General features: G+C 38.9%; 1 protein-coding gene and 1 long non-coding RNA gene across 2 annotated transcripts; one reads left to right on the plus strand and one right to left on the minus strand.

Annotated features, from left to right (window-relative positions):
* Positions 1–3,923: 3,923 nt before the first annotated feature.
* Positions 3,924–5,960, minus strand: LOC117557975 (ADP-ribosylation factor-like protein 6-interacting protein 4). Its single transcript, XM_034233927.1, has 4 exons — positions 5,910–5,960; positions 5,455–5,532; positions 4,760–4,906; positions 3,924–4,222 (listed from the first exon to the last, which is right to left on the minus strand). The coding sequence occupies exons 1-4, from the start codon at positions 5,911–5,913 to the stop codon at positions 3,924–3,926; spliced, it is 528 nt and encodes a 175-aa protein (XP_034089818.1). The 5' UTR covers positions 5,914–5,960.
* Positions 5,961–8,708: 2,748 nt separating this feature from the next.
* LOC117557977 lies at positions 8,709–12,173 on the plus strand. Its single transcript, XR_004570772.1, has 4 exons — positions 8,709–9,152; positions 9,283–9,397; positions 10,490–10,697; positions 11,661–12,173. It is a non-coding gene; the product is annotated as an uncharacterized LOC117557977 (long non-coding RNA).
* Positions 12,174–21,215: the final 9,042 nt, after the last annotated feature.

The raw sequence follows: 21,215 nt of genomic DNA on the forward strand, positions 1-21,215 counted from the left end.
GGCCCTGCCGATTGTCTGAGATGTTTGAAAGCGTTTATTCCCGACCCATTCTGGTCGTCTGGATTCTTCCTCAGCTTCGTTATATCTGGCACGTCGAGGGTCACCACTTGTTAGAGATTTAAAGGATATCTGGTCCGCTTTTCAAATCTCCGCGTGTCCCTATCAAGCTGGTTATAATACAGGAAGGAATCCAGAGCTACCAAGTAACCGTTAAACAATAATCTACTTTAATGGTAATATGACAATGCAATACAATCATTACAATACAACATAATATATTACAATTATATTGTAATGTTTAAGGAGTATGCCGGCCCACTCCTGCCCTGGTTCGCGTGCTGCGGAGATCCTTCCGGTCCTGGCAGCATGTGAAGAGAGACCGAACGTCAGGGATCTCCAGGAGATATACCAGAATAAGAAGGAGGGGTTAGGGGTTAGGTCAGCTGGTCATCTTTTCAGGTCATCTCATTGGGAGACGCAACGCTGGCCAGCAGAAAACCAAACAGGCTCACTTTCCAACAAAAGGTCTCAAGGCCTGCATACGTACACCTCCCCCACAGAGCAATAAAACCCTGTTTACTCCAACCAGCCCAGAATGTTTATAGCCATTTTTAGTCCTTACATTTATGAAAGGATAAAACAGAGAAATCAATATAAAACACAAACACAGGTATTGTTTGAACAGTATTCACTTAACTGCTACTATTGATAACCACCAGAGAAACCCAAGGGACCTCTCTTAATATCTATCTGGAATTTGCAACAAGACTTTCTGCCATTTCAAATGTAACACACTTCTTAAATATCAGATGATAATACTCTACAAGGCCTAGGTAATGTTCATAGGATTTCATAATTACACTTCACACACTTTTCTAGTAATTATTTCATAAGCAGCTTTATAGGTTGCTTGCTTATTAATATGTGTTTTTTTTATAGTGGTTTATAGTGGTTGCAGTGGTTTTATAGCTCATCCCCCAAGTCAAAAGGACAGATAACAAGGCATGTACACCGGCAGCATAAATAAGTTTACAGTGAACGTACCATTGTTATCAGAGTCCTCGGCATCCGCGGCGTAACTGCGGCTAGTATCCGCCTTAGCAGCCCCGGCATCGGCAGTGGAGCTCAGGCTCCCCTCATCAGGCGACTTATCCACCTCTTCCTCCGCATAGGACTCGACCACATCTACGGGGCTCACTATGGGTCTTGTGTTTAAGATACTGTCGAGATCCTCATACCAAATAAATGTCTCTTTGATACTTGGGGAGCTGCCGCTCTTCTGCAGCGCGTCGCGCACTTTTATGTATTGTTGTCGTAGTTTCTTCACCTTTATACGACACTGTTCAACACTCCGGTTAAATCCTAGTTGCTTCAGTCTGTCGCTAAAGATTTTGAACACCTCCGCGTTTTTAAGAACCTTCTCCAGCAGTTGAGAAATGTTCTCCTCTGCCCAGATATCCAGAAGGCATCTCTGTTCCTCATAGCTCCACGTTTGTCCCTGCCGCTCATTTTCCCACCATTTGCAATCCTCTCCTCCACAACAAGAAATGACGCGCAAATACTACGCTATGTTTTGGTGCGGATTGCGTTCACACCAGCAATGAACCGCTCCAGAGTTCGCAAGAAAGCTTTCCGAGACCACCTATTTTAGCGGACCAGAGTCCGGTTGTTTAGTTCACTTAAGAGGTCTCGGACTGCGTTCACACCGACCCAAATGAACCGCACCAAGCGGCCAAACGCACCAGGGTTCGATTCAACCGGACTATACAAGGCAGGTGTGAACGCACCCTTAAAGTTTTAGTTTAAAATAGAGATACTTTTTAAATATTGTTCTATAATGATTAAATGTCAGTGAATAACAAAATGTTTAATTATATAACTTTTACATCTCATTTAAAAAAGGTGGTTGCTAACTTGATCAGTGGCATACTGTGACAATAACTGGGACTTCAGCTCAGCCACACTTAGCAGACAGACCAAAAAAGTGTCAACACGGCAAAATATTTAGCTATGGATAAACGGCATACTGTGACAACAGCAGCTGGCTATGGAGTGCAACTGTTGCATGAAATGACGGCAACCACCACACAATTACATTACAATTATAAATATATTAATTTAGAGTTTGTCTTTAACTGTGTGAGACTACTACTGATACTCTCATGGAGCACTAGATAATTGTCTGTTTGGAAGCTGCTTTAATATATTAATGTGAGTCAAAAGTACATTTTACACATATATTCCTGCTTACATGATGTAGTGGGACATCCTGATATTTTTAAGTTGAAAGTGCAATATCCAAATTGCAAGAAGCTGCAATTATTATTTTTCAGCTAAATTTGAGAATACAAAATTATTTCCTTTTTCTTCAGTAAAATCTGGACTTTCACTCACTCTAGATCTAATCAATTACAGGTGGCAGCCATCTGTAATTTAAGTTACTTTGAAAAAAACAAATGGTGACAGCACTTAATTGTCTAAAGCTAACTGTGAGTGACGTGCACTGATACATTTTTGAGGAAATATAATCTATCTAACAATCTATGTAAGCACTGAAAGCATCTGAAGCAGAAATACAGAACTTATTTATCTATGTCATTGTATGCCAACCTGAACAATCTTTGAATTGCATTCTGCAAAACTGACAAGACGAAATGCAAAACATGGACATTTCCTCGCGATAGGACTCGGAATGGTGAAACCAATTTGTGTCCACACCTGTAATAAGAAAGTATAAAACAATAAGCCTAAGGTTTAATTTAGCAAGCTTATTGAAATTGAATTTGTAAAATACAATATTTCTTACTCAATATCCACAAAAAGTGTGCCTTTTTCCGGAAAGCGTCCTGGCTGACGGTATTTCTTACTTTCCAACAAACCAGAGAAAGCGTCAAATATGCCATGTCTCCAGCGTCAAGAACTACCTCCAAAAGAATGCTCTGCAGCAATTCTTGCGGTAGCTATGGACATATTTTTTCAAGAACCAGGTTAACAACAGAACTGAATTTCAAAACAAATATTTGTGTATATTTATATATTGATATGCTCCTTCTTCATAACCAACCAAGAGAAGTGGTTATCTTAAGAATCCAGCAACATGTCTTTCTTGTGTCCACCATATTTTTTGGGCGCTCAGCTCTTTTATTGAATCCAACCACTTAAAAACACAAAAACAACCAGAAGATGATGCAGGGCTGGCTAAACTTTACTCTAGTTATGGTTGGGCTGATGGACAATGACATCGTGCATCAGCCATGTATGACAGCCATCGCCGTTGGATACCTGACCATCATCACATCATGAGTTAATAAGGCGCCCTCCCCTCCCTGCCCCACAAGAACGGGTAGAGTTTCCGTTTCGGAACAGTTAACTGCGGTACTCACATTACTTTAAACAGCCATAAAGTGGGAGGATAAGCTCAGGTTGATGTATAATAGTTAAACAGCTGACTCCATTATTGTAACACGTATTACAGCAGAAATAAACAAAAAAGCATTGGTAAATGAAGCGCAGAGTTTAGTTTGAGCCGTGGTCCCGGAGCTGATCAAGCACCGCCGCAGAGGACATCGTCTATGTCCAGTTGGGTACACATCGCCCAATTGTAACTTGAACATTTGTTAAAATTAAAGACTTAATGCATACTAAAAGTATTTATTGAGCTGTAAAATACATTGTACGACTGTACTTCAACACCAGACTGCATTCGTTCCCTTAATGATCCCCTTGATGATAACACGCTAAGGCATGTAGCGACACTCCCTCACTAATTAAGTTTAATGTACTTTAAGTGCATGAGCAAATCCGTTTCAGTTTAGTGTTTTCAGTATGAACACAAACAGTCTGACAGCACCTGCTAATGCAGGTTAGCCCTGTTCACTAGCTGTTCCTTCTACATGATCAATGGTCAGTCTGTCACATATAATTCACTGTAGTCCTACCTCCTTACTTCCCAAGTCAGACACTGTGTAGGTGGCCAACGTACCTCTCTTTGCAGTCTTTCCTTTTGTCTTCTTCGCTTTTTTTCCTCTTTTTTTCTTGCCGTATTTGTTTTTCTTGTTCTTCTTCTTCTTACTCTTCCTCTTCTTCCCTCTGTCTGACGATGAGGAGGAGGAACTGGAGGAATTGGAGGAGGTGGAGGATGAAGAGGAGTTGCCTGCCCCTATTTGGTCACCTTCAGAAGTAACTGGTGCCTTAACTGATGCCATTTTTAGAAGGGCCAAAGCTGAAACAAACAAGAGGATTAGAAGATAACTATTGTTACCACTAAGGGTCAGAACATTTACAATAATCTTTAAACCTTATATTGTGTGTTCAGAGTTTCACGCAGATCGGTGAAATTCATATAGTGTTTTTCACTACATTTGAAATAGTGAAATATATCGTGACCTGAAATGTTAGGTAAGTGAAACAATTTGTTCTTTAGGATTTATGGAATATGTGAGATAATTTTCATGACTCTAGTTCAAACGGGGCATGTGATATGCCTGTTCCAAGTTTCCCCCGAACAAACGGACTCAACATATTTTAACAAGTGACTGTTCTTTCCCTCTCAATCCAACCCTCTACTGTCGGTTGATAAGTGAGAGAAGTGAGCTGGAGCCTGATCTGTCAAGTTCCACCCCACCATTTGGTGCTGTCCGTCCTATATGCTTGTCATGATATGTTGGCAGTGAAATGACTGAATTGCTGATGCAACTAGTCATCTCAAAAGCTATCAGATGCCAATAAGTAATTATTTAATCATTATTGATTTGCTTACCCTCAGCCAGCTGTATCCTCAGATAGTCCCTTTCGCTTTCAACAGTTAATAATTTGTCCTTTGAAGCATCTAGCCCTATTTTCAAGGCATTATTATCTCTGTTTCTGCGCTTCAGAGCTGCTATGGCTGTGGGAGCTGCAGAAACATCTGTAATGACAAAAACGGCAAAAAAAACAACATTATCTTTTCTGTAGTTATTACACAAATAGTATGTATAGGCTCCAAGCCTTTGTTTAGCGTTTTCAAAAAATGTACAATAAAATGTCAAAATTATAGATCTAGGACCGCCTGTATTGTCGTGAAGTTGCAGACATGTCATTGATCACATTTAATAGAGACTGTTGAATTCTATATTGGGACTTGCAACTGCATTTAAACACTGCAAAACCTATGATAATACATTACAAAACATTACTATATTCACTTCAAGGCAACTGTAAGATCATTGATTCTGACAGGGGCTTCACAAGTAATTGCAAAAAAGACTTCAACTTTTAATATGCACTCACTCACCACAGAAGTAAAATGGGCTCTAGTACATTTGCACAAGCGTTTACATTTTCGTTATGTAATATTTTCTTGTTCTAGTTATTGTGCGATATTATATATATATATATATATAAAGATAACACAATCAAAAAACAGTAACCGTAGATAAAATGTAAATGTAATGCAATGTCACAACACAACCTAACCTTTAGTTGATGCTTTAATAGTAGACTGCTGTCCTGTGAATGCATCCGAGTCAGACCCATCACTGCAGTGCACTACAGCTTTAAGAGGGGAGACAGAAAGTTCATAAATTAGAAATAGTGTTGACAAAATGGTACATATAGCGATAGGGAATATTTGAAATTGTGTAAAGGTCCAAAATGCCAAATTAGACCAAAAAAACATGGATGTCGTCCAAACCACTATCTGCCCCCCTGACCTCTACCACCAACAAAGGTATGGCAAAGCACAGTGGAAGAATCTCCTCAACACAGGAGATAACAAGGGGCTTCACTTTGTGCATGTGACATCTTTAATCCACTATACGTTTACATATTGTTTTTTTTACTGCTATCTGCTAAGCAACTACTTATTAGTACACCATCTGAGACTGAGTGGATCCTTAAAGTATGCTTAACATTTGAAAGCAAACACTTACCCATTTCCTTTGCCACAGTGTGGGAGCTGCATGGCTCTTCCTCAGACTGACCAGCCAATATTTATCCGCTGTAAGATTATGGAGCACAGAAAGAGTTGTTGATGTAGAGAGCATTACTATATGGAAGTATGTTTTTTTTTTTTTCAGCTATATTATAACTTCATTGGAACTATTTCAAAATTGGATATCTGAAAAGCAACTCTTGAATGAATGTATGAATGTACTGTTTTTAATTATATTTCATTACATATCGCCCAATGCTGTGTTAAAATCAAAATACTCTCGTTTCTAGCGCCCTAATGTCATTTACTTATTTAAGAGTTAAGATAAAACGTTAAACCTTCGTAATTGAGATATTTCAGTTTATTTGACGATTTAACTAATTTAACCCATAACAACCCAGACCCATTTCTACTTTTGGGGAAATTAAGGGGAACATAATTTAGACTAAATAGACCACATTTCTGACAATGTGACATTGAACTTTAATGGTAAAGTAACTCTTATTTATAACTTAATTAATGAGGAGGATTTTTTGATTTAAATTTGTTTTAACATTCTTTGAATTGAAGAATAAAGAATATATTAACTAAATATAATTGGATCACCTAAATTAACTGAGCAGATCATACTCATATTTCTAATTGTGACATAGGTGTTACTCCAGATTTACTGTGAAAGTTTAAGGTTAATGTCCCGATGTGACATCAGTGTCACAGCGATATTTATCTAATTTGTTTCATATCAATTTGATCAAGAAATGTTAACAGGTTCAATGTAACAAAGTACATGTTATGTAAGCATTTTAATTCTTAAATGGCTTGATTTGTACCTTTAGCAACCAAAAACAAGCCTCTGAAATGTACCTAGTTCTGTCACATGTCTTAGCCCGGCACATGACCCACCAGACTTTTCAGGGTGTGTCACTTAAGGACGCACCTCCGCCAAAAAAAGAGCACCGGGTCATTTGAAACAAAGCGCATTTGCGTACACACACACAGAGAGAGAGGAAGAGAGAGAGAGAGAGAGGAGAGAGAGAGAGAGAGAGAGAGAGAGAGAGAGAGAGAGAGAGAGAGAGAGAGAGAATGAGAGAGAGAGAAGAGCTAGCGAGCGGAGAGAGAGAGAAGAGCTAGCGAGAGAGAGAGAGAGAGAAAAGTAGATAGATATTTGCGAGTTGCATATGAACCATGATATGAACTCAGGGTCGGCCCGTAGCACTGGCTAGATGTTCGCCTAGGGCGCCAGATCTGTGGAGGCGCTGCGCTGGCAGTTCTGGGAGGGAAAAAACATTTTGACCGTTGGTGGCTCATCCTAATTTTCGGCCTTGATGTAACAAACACCCTTTTCACACGTTTCATTTACCCTGTACAATGGGCGCTGTAAGTGATGAAAATGGGGGATGTTGGCTTATTCTGGCGCCCGCAGCTCACAGCCAAAATGCGAGGGAGAGAGGGAGGGTGCACCGGTACCAGCGCTGTTGTTATTAGAATCTGGTGCCGTGCTAGCTGCTCTAACGAATATAAGAAGAAGATGTTTCTACAATAATGTGGAGGGAGAGTCCTCTCCAGTCAGACTGAGAGGCAGATACTACAGCTCAGTGAGGTGAAGGACTCTTAGTCTAAGTTCAAACGGTTTGGTCACAATTTATGTAAACACATATTTCCAAGGCACTCCTTTATAATTATTGGGATAAACAGGTTTCAAATCATTCCAATGTATAAGACAGTAACCAAAAATATCCTTTAAAACTGGAGAGATAAAAAAAAATGCATAAATAAATAAATGTTAAGGTAAAATAAGATATGAATGAACAACACAAATAAAATAAGTTACATTCATTTATTATTGGCTATGGTAGGTTATTGGTTATGTTCACATACTTATTTGATTACATCCACTTGTCTAAGATGACAACAGAGACTTTCAACCCAAAACCAGCTGTTGACTTGTGGATGCAAGCAGCTAATAACAGACTCAACCAGAGAGAAAGAAGTAGGCCTACATCATCAGCTACCATGTCTGACAGAGAGGAAGACAGTGAGGAGAACAGTCAGGAGGGTAGTGATGACAGCTTGTAGGATTACTGGTCGTGCTAATGTTGTCTTGTGTTCACCTCTGCATGTGTGTTCTGTGTTCACCTCTGCATGTGTGTTCAGTGCCGTGTGTCTGGTAAATAAAGTCAAGACCCCCTCAAAAGTTACGGTTTATTTCATTTTAAGGATGAGCACCAAGCAACATCTCCAGGTGCTCCTTTGAGAACCAGGGCAAAAAAGTTATGTGCACCCCTGTGTATAAGGAACTTTACAAAACATTTAAATGTCATGTAAGCGCTTTGAGCTCCAGCAAGGGGCTTTATAAATGTAATGTATTATTATTATTATTATTATTATGTAACACGTGGGTCCTCGTGGTTTAGCTAGCAACCTCAAATCAGATAGCACAGAACAAAAAGTGTAATAACATATGTCAATTGAGATGATTTCGCGATGCAGTGTTACTGATTTCTGAAATGACAAAAATAAATGTCAATTCATACTTACATTCTGACACTAAACGCTTAGGGGGCCCTCTTTCGCTTGCTTCTCCTCGAGTCCATTTTCAGTTCTAAGCGTGTAGACTAGAGCATAGACTGTAGTGTACATATAAGATGGAGAGGTTGAGTTGTATCACTAGCCGAGATGCACGTGACAGGCTCATGGCCAATCGTAGCACTTGAATGCTATGAAGGGGCGTGTCTTGCATAGTGCTCCAGCCGGATCCCGATTTGCAGCGTATTAACACTTTATTACGGTTTTAATATTTTAATTGTATATCAGTGAATATAAAGAAGCTGTGCTTTGTCAATTGAACAAGGAAGATGAAATACCTGATTCAAAACATCAAAACTATTGGTTTGAATCGTGTGAACAAGAAATGAGGATCAGGGTGCTAGGGCGCTAGTGCGCTCAGCGGAGTTCCACTTCCGGTCTGGCCCAGCGGCAGCACATCTTGAACTACGCTGGGTGTTAGGTTTTGTGGACGGGCCGGGGCCGCAGTAACGCCGCAGTCAGGTTATAGGTTATCATGATGACACTGCACACCAAAGTACTCAGTACTATTGAAAGAAGACAGACTTTTAAAAAAAAAGAAAAAATTAATTGAATGGCTAATGAAAAAGGAATTCCTTCAAGGAAAAATGAAATGCAAACTCTGCAAAAAGAGGATGAAACTGGAGAAACACTCAAACGTCGACGGACTGCAGTGGTAGGCTAAGTCGTACATTTTTAGCACGGGTTTTAATGATGACTTCCTCTGTTTACTGATATGTAATGTTACAAAGACAAGTTCTTTATCAGGAAAAAAGGACTAGGAATTTACGATTTGTCTTTTGTAGGAAGTGCCGACGTAAAAAAACACCGAGGGAAAACGACGAAGAAATCAGTGAGGTCTTTGTCCCTGTTTCAGAGGAGCAAATTGTCCTTGTTCAGCTGGATGAAATACATTTACAGGTAATATTAATTCATCAATAATATCAGTCATTTCCTCAAAGCACAGCAAATGAAAGCCTGTAAGTATTACGTTTATTTTAAGCATGTTGACTGTTGTTTAACATTACCGATATCTAAATGCTAATTTCAGTTAGTGCGTCAATGACGTTATCCATTATATGTTAGCATTGAGCTAGCGGACCAAGCGCTAGTTATTTGGCAATTCACAATGCAGGCTGCTTGGAGGTGTGGCGGGGCACAATGGCGCCGCTTTCACACCAAGCCCCCAGGAAGTGCGCCGGACTCTGAGGAGAACATTCGAGAGTTATTTCCCTCGGCATTATGAACGCGCATCCAACCCACGGGACCGCGCCGCCCGGCACCTTCATGTTACGTGTTCTGTACTACATGCGTTTTACCCTTAACCATAGACTGTATATATAAAGGTTTTACCTTTACCCATGGATGCACAATAAGAACGGACCCGTATCGCCTTGCCGTTCGGGTGTTCAGAGCAGAGCTCCCTGTTGGAGCGGCAGAGCGTGATGTGAACAGAAAAATGTTTCTGTCGCAATATTATTTAAAGAATCGTTGAGCTAGCTAACTAGCATACATTGTCACTATCTGCTAACATTAGCTTTAGCTTTCGTTTTCTAATAGTTTTTCTCATAGGCTATAAACAGAATAGATCTTGTACTTGAGTAAAAGTAGAAATACTCAGATATTGTACTTGAGTAAAACAGAAGTACTCAGATATTGCACTTGACTATAAGTACTCAGATCTTGTATTAGAGTAAAAGTAGAAGTACCAGAGTGTACGAATACTCTGTTACAGTAAAATTCCTGCATTCAAAATGTTCCTCAACCAAAAATGGGTTCAGAACGTTACAATGTGTAATTATTCTAATAGCTTAAAAATACATGTGTAGATGCTCTGATACAGGGAAACTTGATAGATCAAATTAATTAGCAACATTGAAATATTCTGTTTCATCTTGAGTAATAACAAATGTCTAATGTGAATTATAATTATACATTAGCCACTGGTGCTGAATGCGTTCTTCTTCATATGCTTTTGTTCATATTTAGTAATTCTATATTGATCTTTAACAGATTTTCCCAGGGACTGCAGCTAAGGCAAATTGACTTGCTGCAGGATGGCGTGGCAGGAAGCAGTCGCACGCTGTCAAAAATGTGCCTGAAGTTGAGGAAGGTCTGCAAGAGTGCAATCAAGAGGAGAGAAAGGAGGAGAAAGCAGAGACTTGGAGGACCAAACAAATGTGTCATGCTGGACGAAAGCAACTTCTACCACAAAAGGAAGGTGTGTATAAACTACAGAGCCTTAGCCTTTGGCCTCACTAAAACTAAAACCTTTGTTTTTCAAGGTGAAATAACAACATATATTTTAAGGTCAGAGATTAACAATGAATGAGCAAAGTAATGTAATTTTATAATTGTGTCATTCACACCCTTGTGACTGGCGAGACAAAGTATACATTAGAGAGAGCCAGCTCCACAGTGTATACACAGTCAATAACAGAAAAAAAAGAATTTAGAAGCTAAGAATTATCTCATCCAATCAGATCATTAAAGATGGGGTAGGTAAGTTTCAGAAACCGGCATCGAGATACACTTTTTGTTATATTCCATGGAATGCTCTTAACATCCCGATAGCAATGAATATCTTAAGTGCTTTGACAATAAATTTAAAAAAAATGTCTCTGTAGAAAGCCGTAATACTGTAAAAAGTACAACCAATCCGTTTAGCCCTGGATGGCCTACCTGCCTGTCAGCCTTCCATCGGGGCACAAACTTATCTCGTGCCCTCATTGGTCATGTGCGCGTTCGTGTGTGTTGGAGGAGGGGCTCTGTAAGGAAGTGGCAGATTTTCTCCGGTTGTGTATTTTCAAATTCTAGCGATCTCGAGCCGGTTTCTCAAACTTACCTACCCCACCTTTAAGGAAATAATCCTTATTCTTACTTTTTATTACTAACATTTTAAAAGTGCATTAATCTTATTTATATATCATCTAATTACAATCTCTATCTTACATTTTCATGTTTCTTGCAGCAAAATAAGCAAACTTTAACTTAATAAAATTAAACAGCCTTTTCTGTTGTACCACTACATTTAAAAAAATTCTCTTCTTTTTTGAGAAAGGGAGTGAATATTTTTAAATTGTAAAATAAAGCAAATAAACACATTTCACTTTGTTTATCAATTGAAATTCCTGATGTTTATTTTTATATAACTGTGTTGTCCTTTTTCACTGCTTTATTACAGTATGGTAGGGAAAGATTCGGTCCTACGTGGAGGAGGAGAAAATGGGTCTTTGGAATGCTGGGCATCAGAGGAAAAGGAGAAGACCTATCCTGAGGCTGGTGATGAAACAAAGATCACGGCGCCACTTAATTCCTCTGGTCACAAAATACGTTCGCCAAGGGACCACGGTGATAACGGACATGTGGAGGGCATACACCACTGCAATCGCAGAAAGTGGCTTTGTCCATTTCTCTGTGAACCACAGCCGGTCATTTGTGAACCCAGACACAGGAGCCCACACCCAAAACATTGAGCGGGCTTGGTCAACGTACAAGTCACAGGTCTGGAGACTGCGAGGAAACCGCACAGTGAAGACTCTGAAGAGTCATCTTGCTTTCATCGAGTGGACACATTGGCTGGCAAATGAACACAAAGATGGTCCCTTAGGCAGATTGCTGCATGACATACGCCACTTTTGCAAGTTCTGATGCAACCTTGTTTTCATTATTAGTGTCCTTTGGATTGTTGTTTAAATAAAAAAAATGTAATTGAGTGCACAGGGTTTGTTTATTTGTTTACTGCTTAACGAATGGTAAAGTAATCATTAGGTAATGGGTAACTACTGTTTTTGATGCATACTTTACTTGAGGGGACACACACTGCTCAACGAATGGTTTAAGTAGGCATAGGGTAATGGGTACTACTGTTTTTTGATGCATTACTTACTTGAGGGGACACACAATGCTTAACGAATGGTTAAGTAGGCATTAGGTAATGGGTAACTACTGTCTTTGATGCATTACTTTACTTGAGGGGACACACAATGCTTAACGAATGGTTAAGTAGGCATTAGGTAATGGGTAACTACTGTTTTTGATGCATTACTTTACTTGAGGGGACACACAATGCTTAACGAATGGTTAAGTAGGCATTAGGTAATGGGTAACTACTGTTTTTGATGCATTACTTTACTTGAGGACACACACAATGCTTAACGAATGGTTAAGTAGGCATTAGGTAATGGGTAACTACTGTTTTTGATGCATTACTTTACTTGAGGGGACACACAATGCTTAACGAATGGTTAAGTAGGCATTAGGTAATGGGTAACTACTGTTTTTGATGCATTACTTTACTTGAGGGGACACACAATGCTTAACGAATGGTTAAGTAAGCATTACTTAATGGGTAACTACTGTTTTAGTAACGGTAAGGTAATCATTAGGTAATGGGTAACTACTGTTTTTCATGCATTACTTTACTTGAGGGGACACACACTGCTTAACGAATGGTAAAGTAAGCATTACTTAATGGGTAACTACTGTTTTAGTAACGGTAAGGTAATCATTAGGTAATGGGTAACTACTGTTTTTGTTTGCGTTCCTTGAGTTTACCGTACCCAAACGGCCTAAGTAATGGTAAGGTAAATTGGATCCACCTCCACCAGTTGATCCAGGGTGGGACCCAAGCCAGCCGAAGATGGCAGGTTTAAATGTGCCCTGCTGCAGCGGACCATTGCTTCAATCAAAGTCTCCCAGGAACTCCTCATAAAGTAACCATTAACGAATGATTCATTAATACAGTACCCCAGTCTGTTTACCAGTAACTAAGCATTAGTTCACTCAGGAACTCCTCATTAAGTAACCATTAACGAATGATTCGTTAATACAGTACCCCCCAGTCTGTTTACCAGTAACTAACCATAAGTTCACTGAGGAACTACTCATTAACTAACCATTAACGAATGATTCGTTAATACAGTACCCCCCAGTCTGTTTACCAGTAACTAACCATCAGTTCCTCAATCGCAGTCACTGAGGAACTACTCATTAACTAACCATTAACTATCTAGTAGTTCCTCAGTAACTAAGCAGTAACTAAGCACATTTTGTGTACCTTATTGTAAAGTGTTACCATTAAAAACTACCCGACGCAGTCCTCTATTGATGTTGTTGTGAGCAGAGTTGGGTGTAACGCGTTACTGTAATAATATTACTTGTGTTGGTAACGGAGTAGTGTAACGCGTTACTTTTATAATTTAGTAATCACACTACAGTTACTAACATTGCCCCGACACGCGTTACTTCGTTACTTTTATAAAATAATCACACTCACTGACAGACAAGAGGGGTTTCCGCCGCAGGTTTATTTACATGTAGGCCTATGTAATCTGCGCGACTTGCGAGACCACATCTCCACGTGCAGTGCTGCATAAACATGGCTGAGTCTTTTCATCTGTAAACTCCCTCAACGGGGCAGCTCGCTCTCTTTTGTTGATCGCCCTCTCACGGGTGAACAGTCAATGTCCCGCTTCATTGTAGGAATTCTGCCATGTCTCTACCACTTTAGTTTGACCATCTCTGTTACTAAGTTATGGAATACTAAATAAATAAGTAATTAGATACCTTACCGTTATGCGCTCATAAAGAATGATAAGAATAATGCGTCTTGAACTGGTTTCATTAATTAGTGTCTTGACGTTTCACAGACTGTTAGCTTGTTGTGTGGCTGGTAGCCTATTTGAGAGCATATAAAAAGAAAGACTTGTGTTATGTCTTCCTTAATGCAATAGTAATTGGGGGTGCAAGTGGAGTCTCGCAGAGGCAAAACTGTGGCGCGCACACTGTAGGTGCACCGCAGTCTGCGTGATCTGCCTGTAGGGAGGGGCGGGTCGGCCCTGCGAGTAAAGTAACGAGTTACTTTATGTAGAGAGTAACAAAGTAGTGTAATATATTACTTTTTTTTAAAGTAATATGTAATATGTAATATATAACTTTTTTTTAGTAACGACCCCATCTCTGGTTGTGAGCGTCGTTGCGGAGAAAATCAGCAACGTAAAATGCCGTGTGGGTCATAAGAAGGCACGTAAACGGTTACGTCATGACGCAAACGATGACGCAATAACGCAATAATTCACCTTTGAACCTGCATCTGTAACAATGAGTGGAACAAAGAAAAGAAAAGTCAACATTGAGTGCCGAGTGTATAATGAGGAGTGGACTGCTAAATATTTTGTTACCGATCTGCTGGCCCGGCCCGTCTGTCAAATTTAAAACTCATAGTGGCCCCCGAGCCAAAAAGTTTGCCCACCCCTGCTTTAGAGAATTTGACACCCGGAAGTCAGTATTCTCTCCGCTTCGCTTGATAAACCCTGTGATAGTCCTCAAGCTCTGTGATTGGAGAGTGTGCACCGAGGGTTACGCCGAGCGTCGAACAACACTTTGAAATGGGATGGAACCACGGCAGACTGTCCAAAATTGGATTTGAACGGGTCCACCCTGTCCCCCCCTCCCCCACGCCGTCCCCAGAACTACACATGCTGGCTATTGTGTGTTTTGCAACATGTTCTCTATCTATGGCACGTCTCTGCTGGGAATTGTAGTTTTAAAAGACGTTTTCGTATTTCCCATAATAAGAAGTTGCCAGTATTAAACTGTGTACATCCCTGGAGGTTTAGGGGATAGGAAACACTCACATTTAAAACATATAATTAATAAATGGGTGAAAATTGCTTGTGCCCATAATGGGCAGCATTAATATATACCCACATGCCAGCTAAGGTCAGAAGAGCTTTATTTAACAGCTGGTCTTATGTCTGTGACCCCTCCTGTTGTTAATTGATGAGCCTGAAACATGCACTTGTCAAGGTTCAGAGGCACATATGGCAGTATCCATCGATCATCTTAAAATAAGATATACTTTATTGATCCCAAGCTGGAAACATTTGCGTTACATCAGCATGTGTAACAGTTGTAAATATGCAGTGGTGTTTATTTGTAAATCATTTAGTATATTCACACAAATTCTGTGTTTTATATTGAATAATTCTGTGTTCTTTATTTATTGAATGTTCAACACCTGACAAGGTCGGAGATGAAAAACTTGTGTCGCAGGTTCCTCAACAGTGCATTACAAGACATCTATCAATATGTGTGTATACCTCCACCATTAAACTGTTGTATTCTGCACATTTCTTATAATATCTACATACATCTTATAAGAGTATAATACGTATAATATCAGTTAAAATAAGTGCTTAAACATACAGTAGTTAACATTGCAGGAAAGCAATATATTAGTACTTTGTCAGGCTTAATATTTATACCCCCAAAGCTTTTTTCTTATTCAAATTAAGACCTTAACCTAAAGTATTCTTTAATGTTTAAATAAAGCCTTATTAGTTTGTCTGTCTGTGTCTCCTATTAATATCTAATAATACAAATAATACATTTCAATAACGTGCTTTAACCACCAGGTGTCCCTTTCTATCAGCTGTGCGCCGTTATGGTGTAAATATACCAATATACCGATTGGATCAAATATAAAAGTCAGCTGAATTAGTATTGATACTGCAAGGAGACTTATATTGTGTGAAGAGAAATTGAAGATTTTGTTTAATTGTTGATATATTTATGATCCACGTCACATATTCTGTTTTGGTGGCAGTTGTTCCTATTTGTCTAGAAGTCTTCTCAGCAGGGCTCTATAAATAGCGAACTACGGCAGATATGTAATATTTAATGCAGCCGAACCGTGTATTACAATGCCGTTATGTGATGACCTCCAAAGAGAAAAGCAAGCAAACTCGGAATAAAGTATTATTTTATTTTTAAAAAATGTTTGCGGATTTCACATCAACAGGAAGTCCGGTTAACTAAAATGTCCGTGCGGAACAATACCCCAACCCATAGATCCGTGGGTGAATAATGTCAATCACCACATTACACACATCCCTTCACATTTAAATTGAAATGTACATTGAAGTATTTCGTGAGGCCTTCTAAAATGTTTTAAAATATAATTAGGGTTGTAGTTGAAGAGTTTGTAACGGACAACGGCACGTCCATTAATTCCACAACCACACACATGGATTAACATCGATTTAATACATTAATGTAGCCTTTGTTTCTGCTAAAAGAGGTGTCGACCAGCTGGGGCAACAAGAACATCGGCGAAATCGAGTGTGACTATTAAAAAATAAATAATTATTATATTAATATTGACAATAACAACCGACCGTCGGGGAGCGTTCTCATGGCGTCTATTATCAACGCTATGGGAGTTCTATGAAGGTCTATGGGACGCCCTGCCCGTTGAAAACTGACTCTCAAGGGGCACCCTGTCCGTAATGGAGTGACGGGGAGGGGCCCTGACCGTCCGTCAACATGTGACGGGTTGAGAGTGAGAACGTGTTGAAACACATGCACATTCCCTACTGAGAACCTTTCAGTAAAATGTTTTCAGTACTGTGTGTGCGAGCTGCGAGGTGTTCAGTAGTGAATGTGAGAGGATTTCAATAGTGTGTGTGTGAGGTACATTTTCAGTTGTGTGTGTGTGTGAGGTTAATTTCCAGTTGCGTGTGTGTGAGGTACATTTTTAGTAGTATGTGTGCAAGGTTTAATTTTCAGTTGTGTGTGTGTGAGGTGTTCAGTTGTGAATGTGAGAGTATTTCAGTAGTGTTTGTGCAAGGCCAGATGTTTTCAGTAGTGTGTGTGCGAGGTGAGTTTGAATGTTGGCCCACACGGCCCTTCATAATATATTATATAAGTCTACTCTTTTTCCATTTGTCTGTACTGTACATTTGCTTCTGTAATGCCTTAAAATTCCCCGCTCGTGACAAACAAATCATTTCAGATTCTGATTATAGTGGAAATTGTAATTACATGTAACAATGTTACAGGTGAGCCTTTGAGTATTTTCTTGGAAATTGTGTGAAGCGTTCACTAAATGGAATAATGTATAAGGCTGATAGTGTCATGTGAGCCTTGCTGAAATATCTGACATTAATTTCATGTTAAGAGATTTCTAGGGTTTATTTAGAGTTTAAATTCCACCACAGATGGCAAGTTGCATTTGTTATCAGGCATAGATGCATCAAACCAAAATCCCTAGCATGGGTAAATGAATCCGCCCATGCTGATTGGTTGCTGTGGACGGTCCATTACACCACAGTGGTTTTGAGGATTGCACACCATCAGAACATGACAAAGGCTAATGACACAAAAATAGTGGATTCAATCTGAAATGTTATTTTTCATCTGAGTCACCAGTGATTCTTCGTGTCTAAAGTGTCTCCTTTGCCTCAACTGATGAAACGTCTGCATTAAAGACAATTTAAATAAAAATAAAATAAAAATATGCTAATTTAATTCATGCATTAAATCATAATGAGTCTGTGTTTCCTAGCCTCATTATAAAGTGTTACCACTGATGCATTGCCAATACATTGTGCAGTGTAGGCCAGAGTGTGAATACAGTTAATTAATGAGTAACAATGACAGTATTGTGCAGAGAAAAGCATCATGAAATATGAGCAATATTTTAACTACAATAACTCACAGGAAAAAGATGATCAGACATGACAACAGATGTAAGTGATGCTGAAGGTGAAAGGATTAATAACATTAACATAATGTCAAGATACTACATTTTATATAATGATGAGAAATCAAACATATTTCGGACCAGAACAACATTTACAGTTCCATAAAGTCTGCCTACTTTAAAATGTTTAAAACATCAAGTTTTCAGGAATCTAAACAGAATAGACAGTCAAAAAGGATAATATTGAACTTAAAGCTAGCCCTTAAATAATAATTTCATTATTAATAAAACACACTAGTTATATTGCTAATGGTAGTGCACGTACAATTGATGTGGGTAAGCATGGTGGTTGCAACAATGGCTATTCCGACTTAAATCTGAAGAGTAACACAGAGGATGGGTAAACCAAATAGACTAAGGAGGAGAGATGGCTCCAGATTTATGGAGAAAATGCGATGTTTGGTGTGTCTACCCCCTCTCATCATGGGCAACGTAAGAACACTGGCTTATAGAATGAACGAGCAAACGACATGAGTTATGAGTCAGACGATTTAAAGTGCTTTATGGAAACATGGCTGCACCAGGATATATTTGACAACGTTTCCATAGGTGGCTTCCAGACACTTTCGGGCAACATTTCCATCAACATCATTTCTATCTACAACAATGTATGTGATGGCTTCCAGACTGTTTGGGCCAGAAAAGATTGCACCGAGAGCTTCACCATGTCTTCACCCTGGGCCTGAGTCTTCAGAATGTCCCAGTGGTTTGGAAGACGTTTCGTTCTTGTGCCTCAGATGCTGTGTTCCTGTGGCGACAAGAACTTTTGTTGCTCAATTCAACTTGTGCTTACATAAATGTGTATGGATTTTATTCTATCATTAAGTACTTTGCAATCGATTGATTGATTTTTCATGAATTATCCAAATTGAAATGAATCCAACATGTAAAGATGTTGTCCCATGACTGACAAATGACTGTTTGTGCAACAATTCCCATAAACAAATATTTGCTAATGGTAATATACTGCATTCCTTACATTTTCTGCATTTTTAGACAATAAATCTAACTATTGAATTAATTATTCTTAAGCCAGGAGTTCAAAAAAAAGGTACATCGTAAAGTATTACATTTCTAAAGTAAAATGTAAAGCTGCTGCTGATTCCCTTTACATGAATACAAAAGCTGCAGAAAAAGCCTTAAGTTACGATTTTTCTTGCCAATGTTTCTATTATTCAGAGATTAAATCAGGTTTCTTTGCCAGCCCTTCTTCTTCACTCAAGGTTTTGAATTATCCAGAACATAATACACTTTGTATAGATAAAACCTAATCAAACTGTTTCAGAGAAAGTTGTCAAACTCTGGAAACCCAATGACTTTGTGTTATGGACATAAAGTCACAATATAAATATGTCGCCACAATGGGGAAATTCAGAAAATTCGAATTAATTGAAATGAACTTTTACCGTTTTACTCCAGCTTTATGATGCTGCTTCACATTTAAAAATCTAAATTTTTGAGAAGCAATATAACTTCTAGGAGTTGGGATGGTTTTTAATGGTTATAGGGCCTACTTGCAGCAATGTCAGCAAAATATTTACCATTGCCCATCATTATTTAAAACGGATGCCAATGCTAACGGGGAAACATGGTTCTTCAAAATATAGGTTTGGTCAGAGTCAGACATAATAATGTATAGAATAGAACGTTGTCAATAAAAATCCAGTTATACAATAGGTATACCTTGGCTAATATGCAATTAACTTTTGCATTTAATAAAGCATATAATCAATCGTTGCTGGCATGCAGCAACCATGACTTCTCCTTATTTCCGTACGTCACCGTTCTTATCTGATTATATGGTTGGTTTGATGAAATAATACCATGCTGACACAGGAAACGTGGGCTAGGTAGCATTTAGCAACAGCTAATGCACCAGCACTTAAAATGGCTTGGCTTATTTAAAGCTAATGCACTTTTTGCTGTTCTCAATTTCCTCGTAGTTATTTTATTGCACTAACTGTATTATAAGTTACATATTTTAATACAACTGCCAGCTAAACATCTGTAATGTATTTCATTGGATAATTATCACAGTTTAAAGTAATCCCACTAGTTAGCCGATAGCTTACTAGCATCTGTTGTCCCTGAGCAGGTTGACAGGAAACGACCCCACAACAAATACACTACACAAGACAGCACAAGGCCAAACAAGTCCATAATTGTGATGTAAAAAATATTCTCAGTATTATAAACAATAAATACGAGGCAACCATTAGTGTGGAACACTTTTGTACTGACTTTAGCCAAAGCCTGAAGCTAGTCTTAAACACTGCAAAGATGTCTGAGTCCCTGATGATTGTGGGTATTGAATTACTGATTGACCAAAGGCTATCTTTATAAACTGTTGTACCCAGTCACCCCTTAAAGATACTCCAGTCCTAATAGAACTGCCCCCCCTCTGAAATGTTTCATACTTTTAAACAGGCATTATAAGAAGTAAGGAAATTATATTTTCTCCGAATATTTTACTGATGATGATCTAATGGCTTTTTATCTTGTACTTTTATGATTCATAGATTGAGCACACAGGCTTGAGTGTATTAACAACAGCCTGTGAGGTTGAACAGGGAGAGGACCATTGCTCATAACCCGACTGACTTGATTTAAAAAGTATATCTTTGTGTGAACTATGATGGCCACATATGTGACCATCAATTAAAATGTCAGGATTCACTGAATTATTGATCCTCGCTGTCAAAAACATGCATTGCGTTTGCTCACGATAAGGGTTAAGCATGAACATCCTTGGTAATCCGACACTGCTCACTGCACCTGTCTGTTTGGTTGCAGGATGTTCTATAGATCTTGCATGCGTAAAGATTCAGGGTATCATCAGCATACATTTGGAAACTACCCTTTGGACTGGTATTATTCCATCTGAGGTGTTCTGATTAGTCTCAGGATCAGTTCCTATACAATGAATCTGTCATACTTGATATGCTGTACGCACTGTGGGTACTACTAGGTAATAAGAGATTACATGCACCACAATTAATGAGTTGAGGTGGATGATGGTCACTATCCAACATCTCCTCTTTGTATAGAGGAAGCAAAAAAACGGCCGAGTACTGTACTTTGAGCAAATATTGATAACCATTTAATTGAAAGGGCTAGGATTGAATGGTTTTAATTTGTCTTTCTTAATGGTCTTGTTCTTTTGGTCATTAGCATGATCTTTTTCAGGAGAGT

Source organism: Gymnodraco acuticeps, unplaced genomic scaffold (genome assembly GCF_902827175.1).
Source record: "Gymnodraco acuticeps unplaced genomic scaffold, fGymAcu1.1, whole genome shotgun sequence".
NCBI classification, from domain to species: Eukaryota; Metazoa; Chordata; class Actinopteri; order Perciformes; family Bathydraconidae; genus Gymnodraco; species Gymnodraco acuticeps.

Bases quoted from the DNA above. Each gene is read 5' to 3' on its own strand.
- LOC117557975 (XM_034233927.1), bottom strand. The intron at 4,907-5,454 runs GTTAGGTTGTGT...TTGTCATTACAG, and splicing joins TATTAAAGCATCAACTAAAG to ATGTTTCTGCAGCTCCCACA. The intron at 4,223-4,759 runs GTAAGCAAATCA...TGTTTGTTTCAG, and splicing joins GAGGATACAGCTGGCTGAGG to CTTTGGCCCTTCTAAAAATG.